General features: G+C 40.6%; 1 protein-coding gene across 5 annotated transcripts in view; it reads left to right on the top strand.

The window, feature by feature from the left end:
* Positions 1-2600: 2600 nt before the first annotated feature.
* Positions 2601-23789, top strand: part of MED13L (mediator complex subunit 13L) — a 320005-nt gene continuing 298816 nt past the window's right edge. For 3 of the 5 annotated variants that reach the window (XM_063712262.1, XM_024256631.3, XM_054527654.2), the window contains exon 1: positions 2602-2771. In XM_063712262.1, coding sequence (XP_063568332.1) covers positions 2700-2771 — 72 coding nt within the window. In that variant the 5' untranslated portion in view covers positions 2602-2699. Of the gene's footprint in view, positions 2772-2837; positions 3400-23789 lie in introns of those variants that run through there. The other 2 variants (XM_054527655.2, XM_063712263.1) reach the window with 2 other exon arrangements.

The raw sequence follows: 23789 nt of genomic DNA, 5'->3' as shown, positions 1-23789 counted from the left end.
AACAGAAATTCTCAATATTGGCCTGAGGTCATTGGGTCAGCAATCAGGATCAATTTTTGAGATTAGGAAATGAAGCTCAAAGAGTTAAACTGTGTTGGTCAAAGTAATGCAATTAGAGGGATGGCAAAGCCAGCCAGAGGCATCTTTCTAAGGAGCCTCCTGAATTCATGCTGGGGCTCTGGAGCCAGATGCACCTGGGTTTGAGCCATGCACTAACTGAGAGATTGGAGATGTCACTGCACACCTCTGAGTTTTACCTAATTACAGCCTAAGAATAATAACAGTATCTACTTTAGGTGATTGTTCTGCGGATTATGTGAAATAATGTAGATAAGGACATTCATTGTAACAATATGTCACATGATAATACACATTATAACATGTTGCTCATGAGTTTTGCTTTAGCAGCATTTGTGGTAGTTCCAAAACTCAGTTCACGTGTCTAAGACATCTCTCCTTTTATTATACACTCTCATCTCTTCCCTGCTTTCCACTCTTCCTCTATTTTTTTTTTTTTTTTTTTGAGACAGGGCCTCTGTCACTCAAGCTGGAGTACGGTGATGCGATCTCACTCAGGTTGGAGTACGGTGATGCGATCTCGGCTCACTGGGCTCACTGCAGCCTCTGCCTCCAGGGCTCAAGTTATCCTCCCACCTCAGCCTGTCGAGTAGCTAACGGCTACAGGCACATGCCACACTACGCCTGGCTAATTTTTGTATTTTTTTTTTTTTTTTTGTCGTGACTGGGGGGTCTTGCTACATTGCTCAGGCTGGTCTTAAACCTTGGCTAGGACTACCGGCGTGAGCCACTGTGCCAGTCATCGACTCTTCCTCTTTTAGTTTAATCTACCTGAAACAGCTGGCTGTTCCATGTTTGGAGGCTTATTAGTGAAGACATTGTTTTCTCCTCCCCCTTTTCGGGGATCCGTTTCTTGAGGACTGGGAGAGCCTCTCTTCATAGCAGCACTCCTCCGGACTCCCAGGCCATATACTCTCAGGAAATGTTGGTTATTGAATGAATGACGCCAGGAGGAAGGGTCTGCTCCTAACACGGCCTTAGCACAGTGCCTGGAAGTTATAACAGATTCTGGCACACAGCAGGAGCTCAGGAAACATTTATGTAATGAATGAATGAATGAATGAGTGCACACAGTAACTAGGAGTAAGGGCTCAATAAACATTTCTGTATTAAACGCACAGTGCCTGCAACACAGTAAGCGCTCCCTCTATGGCAGCCGTGAATATCCCTGGGCGAAGCCTGTGAAACCTTGTCCAAGAGCTTGGCTTCACTGTGCGCGGGTTCGAATCTGGACTCCTCTTCCCAAGTGTGCGACCTCGGGCAAGTGATTTAATCCCTTTGCGCTTCAGTTTTCTCCTCTGTAAAAGGCGGACGGCGGCGGGTTCGAATCTGGACTCCTCTTTCCAAGTGTGCGACCTCGGGCAAGTGATTTAATCCCTTTGTGCTTCAGTTTTCTCCTCTGTAAAAGGCGGACGGCGGCGCGAGCCTCCGAGGACACATTCGCCAGGGCACTCGGACCCGCTGCCTGGCCCACATCGCGGCCGCCGCGCCACGCCAGCCAGCCTGGGCTGCGAGGGCACAGGTCGGGGGTCCCGCGCCCTTCTCCGCGGCCACCACGGGCGCGCCCGGGACCCAAGGTCCCGCCCCGCCACGATCAGTGCACCGCGAGGGGGCGGGGCGGCCACGAGGGGCAGCCCACGGCAGCCACGAGCCGGCAGTCCGCCGCCCGCCGGGGAGCCCGGCCGCCCGCACTTCTTTCTCTCCCTCTCCGCCTCCCTCCCTCCCTCCCTCCCTCCCTCCCTCCCTCCCTCCCTCCCTCCCTCTTCCCGGCCCGAGGACCCGGCCGCGCTCGGCTCAGCAGCGCCTCCCGCGAGCCGCCGCCGCCGCCGCCACTCCGGACCCCTCCCCCGCCCGCCCCTCGCTCCCCCCGCGCGGCCGGCGCCCGTCACGTGACCAGGCGCCAGCCAATGGCGGGCCGAGCCGCGGTCGGCGGCCGCCATTGCTGTCAGAGCAAGCGAGCCCGGGGAGGGAGGAGAAGCGAGGCTAACTGGGGAGGAGGGGGGGGTGGGGGAGGAAGAGGAAGGAGGGGACGTCGCTCGGCTGCCGGGGTCGCCCGCTGGCTTCGTCCGCACCCCCCCCTTCGCGAGTTCGCGCTCCGCGGCGGCGGCGGCTCCGAGGCGGCGGCGGCGGCTCCGGGGCTCGCCTCCCCTCGCGCGCCAGCGGGGGCCGAGGGGGAGTCGGTGGCTGGAGATAAACAAGGCGGCGGCAGCGGCAGCGGCGGCGGCGGCGGCGCCTGAAGAGCAGGGAAGGCGGAGGCGGCGGCCGGCCCGCAGCGCCGGCCCGGGAGGCAGCGGCGGCCCTGAGAGGCGGGGAGGGCGCCGGGCCGCACGGACAGCGCCCCCCGCCGCCGCCGAAGCCGCCGCAGCCGCCGCCGCCGCCGCCCGAGCAGGAAGGAGCCGCGCGGCCGCCGCGGACCCCCCCGCCAGCCCGGGCCCGCCGCCCCCGGCGCGGCGTCGCCGCGGCGCCTCCCGCCTGCCCGCCGGCCCTCGCGCCCTCCCCCGGCGGCGGCGGCGGCCCGGCCGCCCCGCGCTCCCCGGCGAGGCGCCGCCGCCCGGCCCGGCCTCGCCTCGGACGCCTCGCTCCGACATGCCCCGCTCTGGCGGCCGGGCTCGCGGAGGATCATGACTGCGGCAGCGAACTGGGTGGCGAACGGGGCGAGCCTGGAGGATTGTCACTCCAACCTCTTTTCGCTGGTGAGTAGCCGGGCTGCGGGGAGGGGGCTGTGCCGGGGAAGGGGGGGGTCCCCGACCTCCGCCGCCGACCAACTTTCTCCTCCCGCCGCCGGGACTTCGCCCCTCCCTCGCGTCTCCCCGCCGTTCGCCTCTCGCCGATTCTCCCCCTTTTGGATCGTCTCTCTCTCGCCTTGGATCCCATCCAGTGTTTATTTGGCTCTTTAAAAATCATTTGTGAGCGCGGCGCTCGGCGTGGAATTTGCATGTGGAAGTCTCGGAGCTGCGGATTCTGGGTCGCACTTCGAACGCCCACCCTCTGTTGCAATCGCACTCCCCTTCTCCTCCCCTTTCCCCCCTTTTTTCCCCCCGTAAATGTGGAAGGCTTTGCCTTGTGCTACCGCGCCTCCGATCGGCAACCTCTTCCCCCGTTGTCGGATCGGCTGCCTGCCCGCCCGCCTGCCTTTTGAATTTTTAAAAATTCCATAATGACACCTGCAATTTCGCCCTAAAATAGTTGATTGAATGCGATTGTGTCAGGAAAGGACTCTTGCAACCGAAGCTCCCGCGATTGTAAACATCGACAGCCGCCTGCCTCTCGGGGCTTACTACGCTGGAGAGCCGTAAAGCCGTTGCACCGAGCCGACGGAAGGTGGAGAAAGCTTTTTCTTCTTTCTCTCCTCCTGTGTCTTTTAAAAACTGTTTTCTCTATTCTAACAACGAATCCACACACACACACACACACACACACACACACACACACACACACACACACACACACACACACACACACACACACACACACACACACACACACACACACGCAACAAGCTGGTCGGTTTGATAACATCGCTTTTATCTGCCTTCGCCTCTCCTGCGCGCTCTCTGTCTGATAATTGACAACTTTTCCTTCGGATTTGAATCGCCTGCCTTAATCTTGAAGCAGTTAGGGTGTCAATTGTTCTCGTGGAAGCCTGGCACCCGCCGACGGCGTCTAGATTCATCGAAATTAAAAATGTATAGGGCTCCAGCAACTCTTTTCCTGGCGGTGGTAGTGACATTTGGTGGTAAATGCCATCTTTGCTTTTTATTGGGTCGTATTACCTACCTCTGAAAACATTCACGTTGTTAAACCTGGCGTTTAGGCTAATAATTGCAGTGCGTGGTCTTTAAATATGTGCTTTGTGCATGAGTTACTGTATGTATAGCTATGTGCCCAGGAGAGTACGAATTTGTTTAAATATTGAGCAAAGATTTGTAAACAGATGTAAGGCAATTACGTTTCAAGCGTAGAATATAATTGGAAAATTGGCTGAACGGTTTATTTAATTTAGCCTTAGAAACACCCAACTTATTTTAAGTTGTGTACCCTGTTTTTTTTTAGGGTGAGGTGAGTCCCTTTTGGAGAGCATGCATTTTGGAAATTATTTTCTGTAACCCCCGCTGTAGATAGAAGCATTATTTCCCTCTTAATCCTTGTTTACACTGGATAAATAATTTAGTGTTCAAATTGTAATTAGTTACATTTAATTATGGGTGGCATAGATGCCTTTTTGCTATGAGACTAATGGAGAAATGCAAATTCTCGCCAACTTTTCAAATGAAAGTGTTACTTTATTAAATGTGTTACAGTGCAGACCAAAAAATCAACACATGTGATTTTTACCTACAAAGACATAGTATCATTGCTCCCACTCTAGTAAAATCAGGTAAATTTTTTTAAATGAAATATTTTAATCCAGATATTTAATCTTAAAATTCATTTATAAGTTGGAATTCTTTCTCTTAGTATTGTGATAATTTTCCCTTGATTTTTTGGTATGTGGGAGTAAAACCCCCTTTTGCCTCTTCTTTTTCCCTCCTCAGTCTTATCATTTAGTATCAGTCAGGTTCAAGGACTTTCATAGATTAGCAAACATGTTGATCAAGGGGTATTTAAAATGGTTTTTGTGTGGTTACTGGTGACCACATTGACACAGGTAATTAAAATAACCAAGTAGAGCGATCTCCCAAATTATCATATATTATGCTGACTGGTAATGGCTGTGTATATACGGATTCTGTAGACAAATGAAAGTATATGTATAGCCAGTCTTTAGGGTATATCATTTCTTTTATCTTTTTTTTTTTTTTTTTTTTTTAAAGCTTAAGTAAGGATGATAACGTTACGGAGATAAAATGCTTGAGATTCTTTTGGAGAAGCAATTTTGTAGGAGAGGATTCTGTACTTTGATTTTGACTGACTCAAGGTTTGTGTTTGAGATATTTCTCCCCTAAACCTCTTTAAACCAAGGGATTGATTTTTGAATATGCTTTTTTAAAAAGAATTATTTTTTAAGTAGCAACTTTGAACTGGAGAACCATAGTAATGCTTAGTTGATTTTTTTTTTAAAGGAACGTAGAATGTCTTCATTCTCTTGTACATGGAGTGTGGATAAGGTGCTATTGAAGAAATCTAAATTAATTAAACTGCTGACTTGTACATTTTTCTGATTCCAAATTGAGATTTTTTTTTTTTTGAAAATGGTATACAGCAGCAGCAACCTGGAATATTAAAAATATGTTGCCCAAAGTACATTGTATATCATAGTTATTTCTGAAGGAGATGTAATCCCTTGTTCAAAATCAGGTTTTTTATAAGAATGCTTTATGGTTTAATAATAGCATGCATTTTTTTCTTTTGGCCTGCAGGGTTTTTTTTTTTTTTTTTTTTTTTTTTGCAGAGAAAAGTATTTATAAAGAATTTACCTAGATACTCTCATTAGTTAGATTGAAATAAGAGATTAACGTTCTGTACCATGGTAATACCCACCCAGTTTCCATTACCTTGAGGTGTTCATTATTGCTTACCAAAAGTTGATTGTGCAATCAATCAGACACTTGAAGATTTCTGCTAGACTTTTACTTATTTTCTGATTTTTTACTGCGTGGAATCAAATTTCTTAAATTAATTTTTCAGCATCCATTCCCTTTTCCTAACGTGTGAAAAATACCATTGTGTATATATGATATGGGTCATTGTATGAGTTTCTTATTCTAACTGCTGTGAGATTTGTAGCTGCTGCATTAAGTGCATGCCTGGCTGTGCCTTTCTGACTCAAAACTATTTTTTTATGCTGTCCATCACATTTCTGGGTGACTTTTTATATATTCACTCAGTTAATCATTCAGTTAAAAGTGTGTTAAATCTGCATTTTTGAAAAGTGTAACAGTGCACCCTATGGTATGTGAACTCATTCTTGTGAGAAGACACAATTTCTGGATATTAAGTAGATATTTATTTTTCTCTATTGAGTTAATATGGAGAAAGTGGTTTTGTGCCCTTTAACTAGATTTAAATATGTGCTCTTTGATATGAGGGAGTGATCTCTAATTCTTAGATATGTATGCTCCACTTTCATGTTTTATTTGCCTAGAATCTTCCTGACTATGGATAATTGGGTGATAATCTCAAATTCTTGCTGAATTGAGACACTCGTACACCCATTAGTACATAATTCCTATTGAAGACCATTAATTCCGTATTTGAAGCTTTTAAGGTAATCTATTGTTGACCTACTTTCTTTTTGTCTTAAGGGGTTTTTTGCAGAATGGGAAGATAGTTGTAAATGTAGAAACTCTGAAATTTTTTTTTTTTTGCACTAGAACAAAATAGGGTGGACTATAAAATGGAAATTAGGAAAAGGGAATGATTTCTCTAATTTTCAAAGTGCAAAAATACACAAGGTATTTTTTTGTACCAGTTCATCGTGATTTTATAATTTATGTTTAAAGCATTTTTTTCTATGATGGTTCATTTTCTTTCTTTTTATGTTTTTGAGACGGAGTTTCGCCTTGTTGCTCAGGCTGGAGTGCAAAGGCGCCATCTCAGTTCACCGCAACCTCTGCCTCCCCGGTTCTAGTGATTCTCCTCCCTCAGCCTCCCGAATACCTGGGATTACAGGCATGCGCCACCACTCTTGGCTCATTTTGTATTTTTAGGAGAAATGGGGTTTCTCCATGTTGGTCAGTCTGGTCTCAAACTCCCGACTTCAGGTGATCCACCTGCCTCGGCCTCCCAAAGTGCTGGGATTACAGGCATGAGCCACTGCGCCTGGCTATCATTTTCTGTAATGAAAATATTTACAATTTGTTAATGTATGTTTTCGGTTTAGCATTTTGTTGTTAGTAGCACATGGTGTTACAGTATTTATATATTTTTAATAGCAACAATTGCCACCCGGTAGTAGTTGCCATATTAACCTCCAATTGCTAGTAAATATTTTTAAGTACGTAATAGACAGCAATTTAAGGCATAGTGTAGCAGTTTACTGGACCGTTTTAAAGAGCCATTTGTATGTGTGATGAGTTCATAATTTTAAAGAGACAATAATGTACCTTAGGCCTGTATGCTACAAATATTTTGCTGTGGATGTTGCTTGAAGTACTCATTGGGAAGAAGTTAGGTAGGGCCTATTCTTTGTGAGAAGAATGGGCAAGGGGGTGCGTTTAGGATAGTATGTATTTATTGAGTTTATGCCAGGTGCTGATATAGCTTATCATTTTATTTTTTTTGTTTTGGTTTTTTTTTGAGACTGGAGTCCCACTGTGTCACCCAGGTTGGCTCACTGTGTCCCACTGTGTCACCCAAGTCTCGGCTCACTGCAACATTCAGCTCCTGGGTTCAAGGGATTCTCTTGCCTCAGCCTCCCAGCAGCTGGGATTACAGGCGCCTGCCACCATGCCTGTCTAATTTATTTGTGTTTTTAGTAGAAATGGGGTTTCGCCATGTTGGTCAGGCTGCTCTGGAACTCCTGACCTTGTGATCCTCCTGCCTCGGCCTCCCAAAGTGCTGGGATTACAGGCGTGAGCCACCGTGCCCGACTAGCCTGGTTTTTAATTGTATTCCTTAACACTTTCAGAGATCTCTCTCACCAGTTTGTACTAGTGCTATAAATTGTGATAACTAAGTTAATTTTGTTCTATAATTATTTTTGCCTAATAATTTAAAATTGAGATGAAACTCTTATCTCAATGAAAATATGTAAATATAACTATTTACGTATTTATAGAGAAACTGTTAACAGAAAAATTGTTTATTTTTTATGAACAGTTAATTCAGCTGTCTCTCAACTTTGAATCAAAGATAGAGTAGTTTTTTTTGAAACATTCGACTTATTTTTGATTGAAGAAAATAACAGTAATAACAATGTTCCCCTTCTTTAAGCTAGTAATAGGAGTACTGATTTGTGTGTGTGTTTTTTGTTTGAAAGTGAATGATACATTTATTTCACAGGAGCTAACCAGTTAGCCAGATTAGACAAATTTTATGAGAATTAGTAATATGGTTGAATATTAGGTATTACTATTATTATTGAACTGTGCATTGCAACCGTAGAAATGAAGAAAAAAATACATGCATCATTGTTATTAGTGTCATTTATTTCAGATGTATTTTGTGCAGATCTGCCTTACAAACTGTTGTGTGATGTTGGCCACCAAAATTTCTGTTTTGTTGTAATGTTTCTTTTTTGTTTGTTTGTTTTTGAGACAGAGTCTTGCTCTGTGGCCCAGGCTGGAGTGCAGTGGCGCGATCGCGGCTCACTGCAAGCTCCGCCTCCCGGGTTCACGCCTTTCTCCTTCCTCAGCCTCGCGAGTAGCTGGGACTACAGGCGCCCGCCACCATGTCTGGCTAATTTTTTTTTTTTTGTATTTTTAGTAGAGATGGGGTTTCACCATGTTAGCCAGGATGGTCTCAATCTCCTGACCTCGTGATCCGCCCGCCTCGGCCTCCCAAGTGCTGGGATTACAGGCGTGAGCCACCGCACCCGGCCTGTCATAATAACATTTCTATTTTAAGAAATTACATTTAATGTATTTCAAAGTGAGGTAGTTAGGTAGCCTAAAAGTCCGTACAGTATTGTAGCGCGCGCACACACACACATATTTGTTTCATAGATCTCTCTTAGAGTTTCAGAATTAGCGAATCAGTATTTGTATGTGTTCTTGGAATTTAGGACATTTTCCCCCCTCTTGAGTCATTTAACTTCTTTCTGAGCTTGTTCAGATAATTTTCTTTCTTTTTTTTTTTGAGATGGAGTCTCGCTCTGTCTCCAGGCTGGAGTGCAGTGGTGCGAAGTTGCCTCGCTGCAACCTCCGCCTCCTGGGTTCAAGTGATTTTCCTGTCTCAGCCTCCCGAGTAGCTGGGACTACAGGCGCGCGCCACTATGCCCAGCTAATTTTTGTATTTTTTAGTAGAGACGGGATTTCACCATGTTGGTCAGGATGGTCTCTTTCTCTTGACCTTGTGATCCGCCCGCCTCGGCCTCCCAAAGTGCTGGGTGGGATTACAGGCTCGAGCCACCGCACCCGGCTGCTAATTTTCTTTTATAGTATATACTTTCATTGTTTATTTGAAAGATTTAAACGTGTTAGCTTTGTTCTGTTGGGGGAATTCACTTCATTACATAGGGGAGATGATATTTCATTAATCTTAGTAAATATTAACATAAACGAATTCTAAATTCAGACTCATTTGCATGAATGAAATATGTATGCTTGCCCAATTTTTGTTTAGTATGAAGTCACTTATGTACATCAGCGTTTTCTGTCTGTGCTTTAGTTGATAGAAAAATAGTTTAAAATTCGTGTTCCTTTACTCCATTGTTTTATTACTAAACTTTAAGATTATCTAGCTGGGCGTGGTGGCTCAAGCCTGTAATCCCAGCACTTTGCCGGGAGGCCAAGGCGGGCGGATCACGAGGTCAGGAGATTGAGACCATCCTGGCCAAGGTGGTGAAACCCCGTCTCTACTAAAAATAGAAAATAATTAGCTGGGTGTGGTGGTGCGCGTCTAGTCCCAGCTATTTGGGAGGCTGAGGCAGGGAAATCGCTTGATTCCAGGAGGCAGAGGTTTCAGTGAGCCGAGATGGTGCCACTGCACTCCAGCCTGGCGACAGAGCGAGACTGTTTCAAAAAAAAAAAAAAAATTATCTGTGTTATAGAATAGATTTTATCCTCACATGTTGGCTGTAATAATCCTCCTTTAGGAACTCCTGTTTTTCTTGCGTTTATATTAGCATGTTTTAGTTATCTTTGTTGGAGTAGAGTTGTCCTCCTTTTTTTAAGTTAATAAAGTGCTTTTTAGAATATATTCTGATTCTAGTTTGAAAAAAAAAGAAAAATGCCTTGTATTTTTTCATTGACCTCTTTCTAGATGACAGGAGAGTCAGTTGTATCCAAGGCGAAATGTGATTTCATTGGCATTTCCATACTCTGGTTTACTATGTATATTTCTGAGTGTTTATTTCTTATTCTAGATGAATTGTGGTGTAGAATCTAATTAAAACTGTATTTCTGCTACTTTGAAATAGCGCAGAGCCTTGGCTGACAGCTTTCTACATTTTGTACTATTTTTCAGTATAGTAAAATTCCATTGCTGTTTTTCTTTTTTGTCTGTTTTGTTTTGTTTTGTTTTTGAGACAGTCTCCCTGTGTCACTCAGGCTGGAGTGCAGTGGGCTCAAGCAGTCCTCCCACCTCAGCCTCCCCAAATGTTGGGATTATAGGCGTGAGCCGCTGCTCCCCACCTCCATTACTGTTAAAGGATCCTCTTGAGTTGATTTCATCAAAACTTCATTTGTGTCTTCTTTTTTTCTGCATAGTTTAAATTTGTGGCTTTAACTTTAAAAGTAGATTGAGGGGGGCAGGGAGGAGGGAGAGCATCAGGAAGAATAGTTAATGGATGCTGGACTTAATACCTAGATGAGAGGGTGGGTGCGGTGCTGAGGCCTGTAATCCCAGCACTTTGGGAGGCCGAGGCCGGCCGATCATGAGGTCAGGAGATTGAGACCATCCTGGCCAACATGGTGAAACCCCGTCTCTACTAAAAATACAAAAAGTAGCTGGGCGTGGTGGTGTGTGCCTGTAATCCCAGCCACTCGGGAGGCTGAGACAGGAGAATCGCTTGAACTAGGGAGTTGGAGGTTGCGGTGAGCTGAGATTGCGCCACTGCACTCCAGCCTAGTGACAGAACGAGACTCTGTCTCAAAACAAAACAACAAAAAACCTAGGTGATGGGTTAATCTGTGCAGCGAATCACCATGGCACACGTTTACCTATGTAACAAAACCTGCACATGTACCCCAGAACTTAAAATAAAAGTTGATGGGGAAAAAAAATTGATAGGAGAAGATAAAGCAGGAAAATATTTAAGTCTTCATTAGATCTTTTTACTTAATAAGTCTTAATTTGTATTAAGTCACTGAGTTGAATGTATTTAAGACATTTGATATTAAAATTAAATTGGAGTAACAGACTTGTTTCAAATAAAATATGTAATTGTAAACAAGTTTTATTATGTGGAGTAGAAATTTCAAAAATTGGTAATCTAAAAGGATATTAAACTGAATAAGAATTATTGTGATCTTTTTTTCTCCCTTAAAAAACATTGACAAATTTATGAAGAAGTTTGTTTTTTTTTTTGCTGGGAGGAGGGGAGATAGGGTCTCACTATGTTGCTCAGGCGGTTTCAAACTCCTGGCCTCAAATGATCCTCCCGCCTTGGCCTCCCAAAGTACTGGGATTACAGGTATGAGTATGAGAAAGTATTTTTGAGTATAATACAGGAAGCTTCCTCATATTTCAATATTATTAAGTAAGAAGGATGATTAAATCTATCTGAACTTAATATGAGCGCTAATAAGGTATTCAAAAGAGTATAATTGGTTTGACAAAACATTTTATGTTGACAATTCTGACTATTGAATTTTCATGTCCTAAAGAGAAATAAGGAAAAACATACATATATCTAACTCTGGAACATTTGGAACTAGCTTCTAGTATTTGTGCCTGCATGTAAGCCTGGCACAATCCTGCTTAAGAAGTTCAAATGTTACCTCCTCTGACTACCACAGGCAGAACTAGTTACCCTGGCTCCTGATATGTACCTCCCTCTGTGTACCTCTGATAATCAGGTGAGGTTCTGCAGGAGAGTGACCCTGTCGAAATCATCTTTGCTAGGTGCTCATTAACTATCTGTTAAGTGATGGAATTCCTGGACGATTATTCTTCATTCCTCAAGGGAGCTCTTATTGACCATTTGGGTCTTGATCACAAGTATGCTGTTTTTATTTCAGCTTATTTTGATGATTAACTCTGTGTTCTGAATATATTTTATCTAGACTGTATGTACTGTGGCTTGGTAATATTTTAGATGAATTCTAGAAATTCCTTATTAAAGACAATTCCAGCTGATCATGAGACATGTTCTTACTCCTCAAAGGAATAGGAATTCATTTAGTATTTAGATTTTCTGTAGCATAGTAGGCAACCTATAGATTTTTGAGCCTTCTGGGGATTTTGTTTGGGGGCTTGATCCAGAATTCCTTTACTTTCATTCTTTAAGCTGTATAGCAGTGCTTTTGTTCAACGTTCAAAAGATTATTTTCTATGAGCCCAGTAAAATGGGAAATAAACTGGTAGTAGGGAAACTTGAGTTGTATTAAACATTTTTGCTAGTGACTTGCCAGCTTGATCACGTAATAGTTCTGTGCCTCAGTTTCTCCTGTAAACTTGGTGTTAATTTGGAGGGCAGGAGGCGTGAAAAATCATTTTGAGTGCCTTTTAAGGAAAGCACTTTGGATGACTAGATGATGTTCTTTAATAGGAAGAGACCTTTAGTAAATTACAACTGAAGTTATAGAGTAGCCCAAGGCAGTTAACCAGGACATTGGAATGGTAAAATGACTTGTTTTAAGTATAGCATTTATGTTGTGTTTGTATTTCTTTCTAGGGAGCAGAGGATTAAATTATTCTTGTGTCTTTCCTCGTAAATAAGCCAAGATTGAGAAGAAAAACTTGAAATTCATCTTTAGTTTTTAACAGTTTTTCGTTACAACCATATATGATTCACAGTTGCATGGTGTGCCTTTAATGCGCTGGGTGATTTTGCTGTACCAACTCTGAGCTATAGCTGGCTGAGATTGGGAATTGAACTGTGGCTCTTATTTGGTAGTTTAAGCTATTAATTCCTTGGCAGCTCTGGAGTGCTCTTTGAACTTTAAATAGCAGTTCTATTAACATTTTGAGATTTGTCTCAGGGAATGTCAGGAATAGTACTTAATAAATATATTTTTCTTCTTAAAGACTAAATCATGTTTTAGTTTGACACGCATGTCACAACCCTTACTGTGTTTTGAACAGAGAGAACTCAGCTACTGGCTAATTTCTATTTTCTGTTTAATAATGTGGCAGTATCTAAAAATATTGTTTAGCCTTGTTGAAGGAAGGAAAGCCCTCCCACAAATCTGTAGCGTTTGTATTAGTCATGTTGAATATGAATAGTGTCTTAAGTTGTATCTAGAGGTTTAGAATTTTACGTGTAGGTGGTCTCCTGTGTTCTAAAATATTAGAAAAAGTTAATTTGTAAGTTTGTTTTCACAAAAAAACTCCCTTGCTACAAATGATGGTTAGCCTGTTTACCTTGTATATTGTACTTAATTAGGTGTGTTATAAAACTCAAATGCTATTTATGGCAGCATTTTTATGGGAATAAACTTACACTTAGTGTTGTCATGTAGAGTATCAGGAACACCTTTTCTCTGACTTATAGTCCTGGCAGTCAGAGCAGACGCTTCTCTGCTGCAGGCAGTGGGAGCTGTAGCCCCTCTTCTAGGCCAAGGAGAGGATTGCTGTGTTGAAGAGTGTGGAGAGGTGAGGATGGCTCCCTGTGGGAAGAGCAGCAGTTTTGAAGGCAGGTTTTCCTTTCCCTGCTTCTGGGCACCCACTGCTGCTTTTCTCTTTGCTGATACTAGTGGCAGGTTCTGTGATGTCATCAGGAAAAGATTCTGTATTTCTTTGCGTTTTAGCGCTTCCCTTCTCTTTCCTCTCCTCCTTCACTCAGCCCTGGAGACGAGCTTTCTGCTGGCTATTATGTTTGCTAAATGAGGACTTCTGAGATCCAATGAGATGAAAAGGGAATTAGGGCTGAGATTGGATGGGGTAGCCAGTAAACAAATACTTAGAAATGTTAATGTTTTGTATGCTATGTTTGAGAAATTTGAGACATGTATTTTGGAATAATGTACATCAGAAATTGTTAAAATCTAGCTTGGGTTAACAAAAGGGCTAGACTGATATGCGGAAAAAAGATCTGCATGCACTATTTAATTTCTGCAGAGGGAGAGTGACATGGACCGCATAATATCTGATAATACTTTGTAGCCAGAGAAACCCGAAAGGGGAGTAATAAAACTGGATGTTGAAGGAATGGATGGATGTGGCTTGCTAGAGAAGAAGGGGAAGGGCATTCTTTGGAAGCTTGACAATTCTTAGTCTTTATTCTTGAGGATCTTTATTGAGGTGGTATGTAGGAGAACACTTCTAATTTATGGTCCTGGTTCTTGGCTTTCTTTTAAAAAACAGTACAAAGACTTATTGGAATTGAATTTTTATTAGGTGGAAAATTTGAAGTGTGGGCAGGCCAATTTAGATTAAGAAATGATGTTAAAATAATTTTCAGTTTTCTAAAATCAGTTCTGAACTTTAAAAAAAGTGCTATATTACGCAAAATGCTAATGACTGAAGTGACAAATATTTCAGAAACTGGACAGACGTGAATCTAAATGAGCAGATGGGATATGAAACTAAAACGGGAGATAATCCAAGACGATATAGAAACTATTATGAGAAGTGAATTGAGGAAAAACAAGTGTGTTAAATGGTATTACATTTAATAATGTGTTTAAAAGCCTTTCTAGGACTGCTCTCTTACACAGACAAATTAGAATTGTTGAACTGTGTAACCCTTCATTGTTTAAACTCTGTGCATTGAAAACAAATTTGATTTTGGTTTAGGATTACTTCTTATGAAGCCTAGGCTTTTAAGTTGTGAAGGTATAGGTTGTATGTGCTTTAAATAGACAATCTAATTTGCTTTTTCTGACATAAAAGTAAAGAAATGAAATAATGGTGATTTTCAGAGACAATCGTGGTGAATGAACCTTGAAGGGGAGAGGTGTAAGGAGTGAAAGAGAGGGAAGGTTTGCTATTTGGGCAGCTTGGTAGTTCAAATAATTATATTTGACTGTTGAGGGTAGAATCTCGGATAAGTGGGTTGAGGAATGAATGAATGGCAAGATAAGCCAGTACAGACACTTTTCAGTTCTATCTATCTGTCTGTCTGTCTAATGAATCTAGAGATGGGGGTTTGATGGGCAGTGGGGTCTTGCTGTGTTACCCAGGCTGGACTTGAACTCCGGGACTCAAGTAATCCTCTTGCCTCAGCCTCTGGAGTAGCTGGAATTTCAGGTGTGCACCATTGTGTGCAGCTTACTTTTAAGTTTGATTCAGAAGGTTGATTGTGAAGCAAGCAGGAATGGGGGAGTAGGGGAGGGCAAGAGCCTGAAAGGTAGATTTGTGTTTGTCGACTTTGGAGCAACAATAGTGGAAAGACAGAAGGAAAGATGGAAGCTACAAGGAAAGTTGATAAAACAAGCCTGGCTGGAGGATGGTTATCAAAAACCCAGCCGATAGTGGTAGTGCTAGAAAAGATTAAGACACCTCTTAGAAATACACGATATGATGATCTAAGAAAGGAATAAGTGTGAAGGAAGTGGGAAACAATCTCAATCTTGTAACTTGAGTGTTTTTTGAGTTCAAGGATTAAAAGTAGTGAGCTTCAGCCCGAATAAACAAAATCAATTTTTAAAAATTTTAGCTAGAAATTTTCTATTTTGTTAGTTGATTGCAGCAATCATTTTATTTTTGTTACCTTCCTGTAAAGGTTTTAAAGAGTTTTACAATTTCACAAGTATAAAACTGATTTTGAACTAGACATATCAGAACTGACACATATCTGCTGAAATGAGAAGTATTGTTCGAAGTAGGCCCCCTTGAAATGGATCAAATGATGTTGCCATTGTTTATAATTTTTTTTTGTCCTTTTCCTTTGGAATTGCTTTTAGAAACAGTTTAGTTGGCTGCCCCAGAAAATCTTATTTTAAGGTTTGCCTCTTTAGTCAGTGTCTTCTCTCTTTGCAGTTTATTATTTTAGTTCTGTTTTTTGCTCTAAACTGCTGCCTAAGAGTTAACAGTTTAGTACCCTTCTGATGAGGGCCTTGCTGCTGATGAGTGAAAGCCCAGGGAAAGCTCCATTTTGGGTATATTGGCATACATACGTTCTGGATGTATGCCAGGAATTCCAGCCTTGCTTGAACCTCTGCCTTCTCAGGTTCTGAGTCTAGCGGTTCAGTGTACTTTGTTTTCATACAGCTTCAGTGGAGGTGGGTTTAGCAATCCATTGATTGGCAAGACAGGATATTGGGACCAATTAAGTGGTGGTGGTATTTTTGCTTTTTGAGGATCAAGGCAAATTATCCTAAGGGTAGAGTAGAATTCTATGTTGTGTCTTCTGTCTGACTAGCAAGAGTCAGACATCAAATTGAGGCTCATTTTAGAGGCTTGGGATAAATAAATAAATGTATCCTGTTGAGGTAATCTCTTAAGGTTTACACTGAAGTTAGGTTTGTGTGATATCCAACTTCTTACCTTTGACCACTTGGTGTTGCCTTATTCATTGGAGACTGCCTAGTAAGATAGCTAGTAGCTAGCCCACACATGTTGTCTCAGTAATTTCTTCCACAGTTGGAGATTAGCACAATGGAATTATACTTCATAGTAGTCTGCCTGAATAGTTAGTGTGGGAGGAGGTGCAGAGGGCCCTTTACCTGTAGTAGGGATGTCTCTACTAGTTGGTTAGATTACAAGTTGCAGTGGCAAGTATTATTTCTGTTTTTCAATTCAGAAATATAATGAGATTTTTAGTCCTTTTCTCAGTCAGTTTTACTTTTTTTGGTCTTCAGATTACATAGATAGTTTAATTTATAATTCTTTTTTTAGTTTTTTTACATAGTAAAAGAGAATGGGAATCCTATCAGAAAGTGTTGTAATGTAATCCTAGAGCTATAGATATTTTAGGAAAATTTAGCTACATAATAGTTATTCTAAACAAATAAGAAAAGGTGCTTTAAAAATTTTCAGATTTATGACACCTGAGCTGTTTAGCATTTAGAATTTATATCAGAGCATGAATCTTCATCTTAGCAACTAAAGAGCACAAATATTTGCCTCCTGAGATACAACTTCTTAACTAACATTTAAGTTACTAAAAACACAGTTTTCAAACTATGTCACTTTAACCTGCAAAGTGTAATAATCTGCACAGATTGAATCAGGTTTCATGATCCTAAATAGACTGCATTCATTAGTTGTCTATAAATTACTTGAGAGAGATATGTATGAAAATGATATTTTGTTGCTATTTGGTAATAAGGTTGTGAAACTGAGCTTTGCAACCTAGACAGATGGTGCTATTCTTGAATCTGCAAGATCCTGTAACATTTAATTAAACAGTGGAATGATTCTCATGAGAATCCATAGTTTGTTATATATAAGCTAATAAGCTGGCTTTAGTAAATTGTATAAATTTGATTTGAAGTAGAAGAATTACCTATTCTAGAAAACTTTTCTAATGAATGTTAAGATGAATAGCTTGTATTAGTGGTTTATATGGTAAACTCAAGGAATATTCCAGATGGAAAAACAAGTGGGACTCACTAAGGTAGGCGTTTATCTTCTAAAGTAACTTTGATTTTGTTGCCAAACTTTCTCATATGGTAGGTGTGATATGCTGTTAAGAACCCACAGAACTGACTTTAACAATTTCCAGAAAGCTGTGAGAAATTTAGTTATATATGTTAACACCCATTTTAGAAAATATCTATTGATTTAGATTCCTTGTAATCTATCTTATATTTTAATTTTGGAATCGAAAATAGAAATAAGTAAAACAGCCCAGTCTAGTTTTAATATGTTATGTGAACATAACTCTTTAGCCATTCGTAAAAGTTTGAGTTTGGTGGTAATATTGTATGATGGAGATGAATGAATTTTTTAGTTATATAAATATGTAAATAATACAATAATACACCATATAACATTTTTAGACATCATTGCAAATATTCTTTTATTAAATTTACTTTTTCTTTAATACCTATTTTTTAATAGGTAGAAGATAATGTGATGTTTGATGGCCAGATTGAAGGACATGAAGGAGTTGGGAGTTAATTCTGTATGCACAGAGGAATGCCTGAACTGTTTTAAAGAGGATAATGGCATGATCAGATTTATGTTTTAGAGAGAAAACCCATGTGGGCCCTGTGGAGTATGGATTGTCATAGGGGAAAAACCAAAGGCAGGAAGAAGCTCTTAGAACAGTCTAGGTGTGAGAAATAATGCAGGGCCAGTAGGAATGGAGAGAAGGAAATGGATCGTGTAATATTTTGGAGGTAGAGTTGACAGGCTTTGGTGATCAATTATAAATATGCCATAGAACAGGAATCAAATGATAAACAGATGTTCTTGGTTTTATGGCATTTGCATTCTTGTGTATGCAAAATGGGGAGGAACAGTTGGCAACATCTATCTGCTGAAGTTGTTAAGCAGTAGACTTAAGCTTTGATCACAAGTGTGTATATAAGAAAGTATTCACTGAGCCTGGGTTCTTGCTATTAAACCCTACAGAAATCAAAGTTCTAAAGCAGGGAGTAGTGAAAAGAAAGTGAAAACAAATGTTAGCATTTATAATCTGCCTGTTTCCAGAGTTTTTTTTTTTTTTTTTTTTTTTTTTTTGAGACCGAGTCTCTGTTGCCCAGGCTGGAGTACAGTGGCACAATCTCGGCTCACTGCAACCTCCGCCTCCCAGGTTCAAGTGATTCTTCTGCCTCAGCCTCCTGAGTAGCTGGGACTACAGGCACCCACGACCATGCCCGGCTAATTTTTGTATTTTTGTAGAGACACAGGGTTTCACTGTGTTGCCCACGCTGGTCTTGAACTCTTGACCTGAAGTGATCCGCTTGCCTCGGCCTCCCAAAGTGCTGAGATTACAGGCATGAGCCACCATGCCCGGCCTACAGAAAATATTTGAGACAATAAGAGTAGGTTTTATAATGGAAGGGAGGGGCAGAGAAAAAAGGTGGGGAAGATAGAAGGCAAGTCTGGTGCGATCGGTAGAGTGGGGCCTTTGGCAGGTCGTGGGTGGAGACGGTGGTGATTGGAGGTGTGAATTTTGGCAGGGGAAGATTCATGCAAGTTTAGTTATAAGAAATGGGCATGGAAAAGTCCTAATAGGAAGAAAGAAAAGGTGGGCAGGGGAAGGGTAACCTAACAGCAGTTGGCTCTGTATCAGCCTTTGTTACCTAGAGCATCTACTTTTAATAGTGGTAAGCCCAGAAAGAAGATGCATTTCCCTCCTGCAGATCTGCTTTGGGATATTCTCGTTTAATTTTTTACATGAAGGTTTTGTTTATATTAATTTCAAATCAGTGATATTTTTGGTAAGAGGGTGAAATAGACATTCCCCCTGTTTTCCTTCATGCCTTTGTGGAAATGGCCAGATTTGGGGAACCAGTGGATAGAATAGCGGGGGCATTTGTAGAGACCACAAACCAGTGTTTATCGTTGGTACTTATTCCTTATTTTGATTTTGGTTTCTTTCAAATTTTTGTTCCTATCATTCTATTCTTTGTTTCCTTGGCACTTAGCTTTCTGAGTGCACAATATTTTTTTTTGTTATCGAGAGCGTAATTATTATGCCATGTTGTATTTTTTGCCTCACATGTTGGAGAAATTTTTCCTTCCTCGTTCCATGCCTCTCTCTCCATATCCCCTTTTCCTTTTTCCAGCACATTCCTGGGCTCCTTGTATTCAGGCGTGCAACCCCGACTGTTGGACTTTTATGTGCATCACCAGTGCTCAGTTAAGTGCTAAAATGGACATATGCGCTTCAGAACCTTTTGATGTAATCTCCTTGGTGTGGTGGGGACCCTTTCCAGTTGTTCTGAGTGCACTTATTGGCACAGCGTGTACTATCCATTGTAGATTGGCTGTAAATTAATTCAGCCTTCGTATGTGGGGAGGTTTTTCGCTTGGCTACCCTGAAGGTAAAGAGTTGGCTTTCCTGCAGTTGTCATTTTTCTTTACTTTCTGTCCAAGTGAGGTAGTACTAATGAAATACAAAATATTTCCAAGAAATACAACTTCCAAGAAATGAAAACTGTAAAACATTTGCCCACGTTCCAGCCACTCCATTAGATCAGATTTACCCCAATTCTTCTTCTGTTCTTATTAATGTGCACATTTTTGTACATAGATGTAATCACAGTGTAAATAGAATTCTTTATTCAGCTGTACTCACTAACATATTTCCCATGTGCTTATAATTTTCATAATTACAATTTTAGTGGAAAAGTAATTTCTTTTAAAAATTTAATACAATTTTATGTAATTAGTGTGAGCTTCAAACAGTATGGAAGTGTCTAACATAAAACATGAAGGATCCCTCCCCTTACTTTCAGGAAAGTAACTCCCAGAGGTTTAATTTGTATTATTCCAGATTTTTTTTCTTGCTTTTGCATGTGTCAAAATTGTTTTATTAGATATTGAATAGATAAAAAGAGCATGTGTAAATCACACATAAGGTAGAAAGATTCATGGTACAATGAACACCCATGTACCTAATACCCAGTTTAAGAGAAAGAACTTTTCACCATTTATGGAGTCCTGCCTGTGCTCTTCCTCTCCCATTCTCTTTTCTCTCCCTTCAGAAGTAACTCTTACTTCAATTTCATGTGTATCATTCTTTAATTTTTAAAGTTTTAATCACATATGTATTTATATGTATATTTTTACATGTTTTTGGACTTTTAATATTGAATCGTGTTCTTTTGCAAACTGCCTTTAATGTTATGTTCCCACAATTCTACAGTTGTAGTTCTCGTATATCGCAGTTTATGCATTCTGTTGGTGATGGACAGATTTGTACTTAAAAAAATTACAGATAAGAAATAATTCTCCACTTTTTCCTGCAATGTGCTTTTTCCGCTTAACATTGTCTTCAAGTATTTTTATGTCAGTAAATTTAGATATAGTTTACTCATTTTTATTATGTTTTTGAACAGTTGTATCCTGTTTCATAAGATGGATGTACTATTGTTTGTTTAACTATCAACTATGAGAAAAGTTAAGATTCTTTCAGTTTTTTGCTGTGTGGTACAGTTACACATTAAAATCGGAAAGCTATAGCCATAAACAGTTTAAAAAGATGTGTCAGTTTACATTTCTATGGACAATATATAATGCCTATTTTTTTCTGTCCCTGCCTGTAATGGAACTTACTCATTTTAACTTCTGCCTCTACAAAAAAAACAAAAACAAAAACAAAAAACCCTCAGTATTTAAATTTTCAATTTTTGGATTTCTCGTGAGATTATGAGCATCTTTTCATCTATATGGGTATCCAGATTTCTTCTGTGAGTTTATTTTTCAAGTGTTTAATCTCTAAAAAGCCTTTTTTTTTTTTTTTTCTGAGATGGAGTCTTGCCCTGTCTCCCACGCTGGAGTGCAGTGGTATAATCTCGCTCAGTGCAACCTCCGCCTCCCGGGTTCAAGTGATTCTCCCGCCTCAGCCTCCTAAGTAGCTGGGACTACAAGTGCGTGCCCCCATGCCAGGCTAATTTTTGTATTTTTAGTAGAGACAGGGTTTCACCATGTTGGCCGGGCTGGTCTCGAACTCCTGACCTGAGGTGGTCCACCCATCTCGGCCTCCCAAAGTGCTGGGATTACAGGTGTGAGCTACCGTGTCCGGCCGTTCTTTTTCTTTTTATGATAAAATTTCCAACCACTCACTAAAAGGAATCTGTATTTCAAGTCAGACCTTTACACGTTCTCACCTCAGAGCTTTTGCTGTTTGTGAAGAGTGCTTGCTGCAGGCCTGGCACTGCTTAACTACCAGCTACATGCATTTTCTCATGCTCACAAGGTCCTTTTGAGGTAGATTCTACTATTCTCATTTTTCAGATAAGAAAACTGAAGCAAGAAATTTAAGTAGCTTGTCCAAGGTCACACAGGAGCTGAATCTCTTGATTCAGAGCCTGAACTTTTAACCAGTAGTACATTTGTATTTTATGTTTTTCTTTCTTCTATCTAAATTCTTTTAGGATTTCAGTGAAGCTCCTCCTAGCCATTCCAAACATTATTGGTCTCTTTCTTTTTTGAGCCTTTTAAAAATTAACAGTGTAGACCATATAATTTAGTACAAGTGCTAAGGTAGAAATCACTGGAGCATATAGATTTGCCTGAGATTAATGGAGTGATAATACAGTTTACGTTTTTTTAAAGTTTCATCAGAGATTAATGGAGTAATATACAGCCTACAATTTCTTTCCAGAGATAGGGAAATAGATTTTTTTTCCTCTTAGACTGTTCCAAATTGAGGAATCATTTGGAAAATGAAAAATTATAAAGATAGCTTATTGTTTTGATTGATGACTGGGGCAAGGTTAAACCTACATAACCATGTGATCTAAAAAATAAAAATGATCACCTCGATAAAAGTCTTTTAGTTTTTTTAAAAGTAAAAGCCAGTTATTAAAATAATATCAAAATGATTTAGTATCACAATCATATGCTTATTTAAAAATAGACAAATAGCTTAAAAAGTGATCTCTTTTTTCTGTACAGGCAGCTTGGAGGCATGCATTTTACAACTGATTTGGTTGTCAAGGGATCTGGGCTCTTTCTATCTTGTTACTACACTGTTCTTAGTTTATGCCATTAGTTAGCATATAGTTCAAGATGGCTATTCAGACTCCAGTCATCAAGGTTGCATTCTAGGTTAGGAGGAGGTGGAAATGTGGGAAGGACACACCGTCCTTTAAGGAAACCTCCAGGAAATTGCCTACAACACTTCTGGCGATACTTCAAGGCCTTATTTAACTTCAGGGAGGCTGGGAGATGTAGTTCTTTAAGTGGGCATGTTGTTATCCACAGCAGTGTAAAGTGTATGTTACTATGGGGGAAGGAGCCATTCATGTTTGTGTAGACAGTGCCTGCCTCGTAAATAATATACGTTTCTGTTTATAGTCTGTTACTGCAGCTGAGAAGCAAACCATCTTAATACCACTAATGAACTTCATTAAATAGTTCAATTCCCAGAAATTTCACAAGAATTCTCTTATAGTTAAGGTTAACAAATACAAATCATTTAACCAGTGTCTTGAAGTAGTCAGACTTGAAAATAATTTATTTGAAAATATTGTGCATACTTTGTAAAAGATTTACACTTACCAGGAGATGTGCAAGGTGATACTTTGGTTTTATTAAAAGTAGTTTGTTTCAGGCCAGGCACGGTGGCTCATGCCTGTAATCCCAGCACTTTGGGAGGCCGAGGTGGGCGATCAAGAGATTGAGACCATCTTGGCCAACATGGTGAAACCTCGTCTCTACTAAAAATACAAAAATTAGCTGGGCAAGGTGGCGCACGTCTGTAGTCCCAGCTACTCTGGAGGCTGAGGCGGGAGAATCGCTTGAACCCGGGAGGCGGAGGTTGCAGTGAAGTGAGCTGAGATCAATCCACTGCACTCCAGCCTGGCGACAGAGCAAGATTCCATCTCCAAAAAAAAAAAAGGAGTTTGTTTCCTTTGAGAGATTGTTTACATGGATTCTTCCATTAATACATACATTTTTTATTATATTTATTGAGGTATACTTTACATACAATAAAATATACTCACTTTAAGTGTACGGTTTCATAATTTTGACAAATGTGTATATCTGTGAAACCACTGAAATCAAAGTAGAGAACATTTTAATGATGCAAAAAAGTTCATACATGTCCTTTTGCAGTCAGGGTCTCCCCCTTGCCCCTCAGCCTTCCTCCCCTCCAGGCAACTACTCATCTGCTCTTACTGTAGAATCATTTTGCCCTTTCTAGAATTTTTAATAAATGAAATCATATAGTATGTAATCCTTATTTCTGGTTTCATATTATTGCTTAAGTAGGTTTTTTTTTTTTTTTGCTAAATAGTAGTCTCTTTCGGATATGCCACAATTTGTTGTTGGCTGTGAAAATTAATGTACTGCTTTTTGTGTGGGACATATGTTTTTATTTCTGTAAATAACTAGGAGTTTCACTTTATAAAGAACTGCCAGACTTGCAAAAAATAAAA

The sequence above is a fragment of the Pongo abelii genome, chromosome 10 (assembly GCF_028885655.2).
Source record: "Pongo abelii isolate AG06213 chromosome 10, NHGRI_mPonAbe1-v2.0_pri, whole genome shotgun sequence".
NCBI classification, from domain to species: domain Eukaryota; kingdom Metazoa; phylum Chordata; class Mammalia; order Primates; family Hominidae; genus Pongo; species Pongo abelii.
Note: the sequence above shows the minus strand (reverse complement) of the source record. Positions and strands in the feature narration are given on the sequence as shown.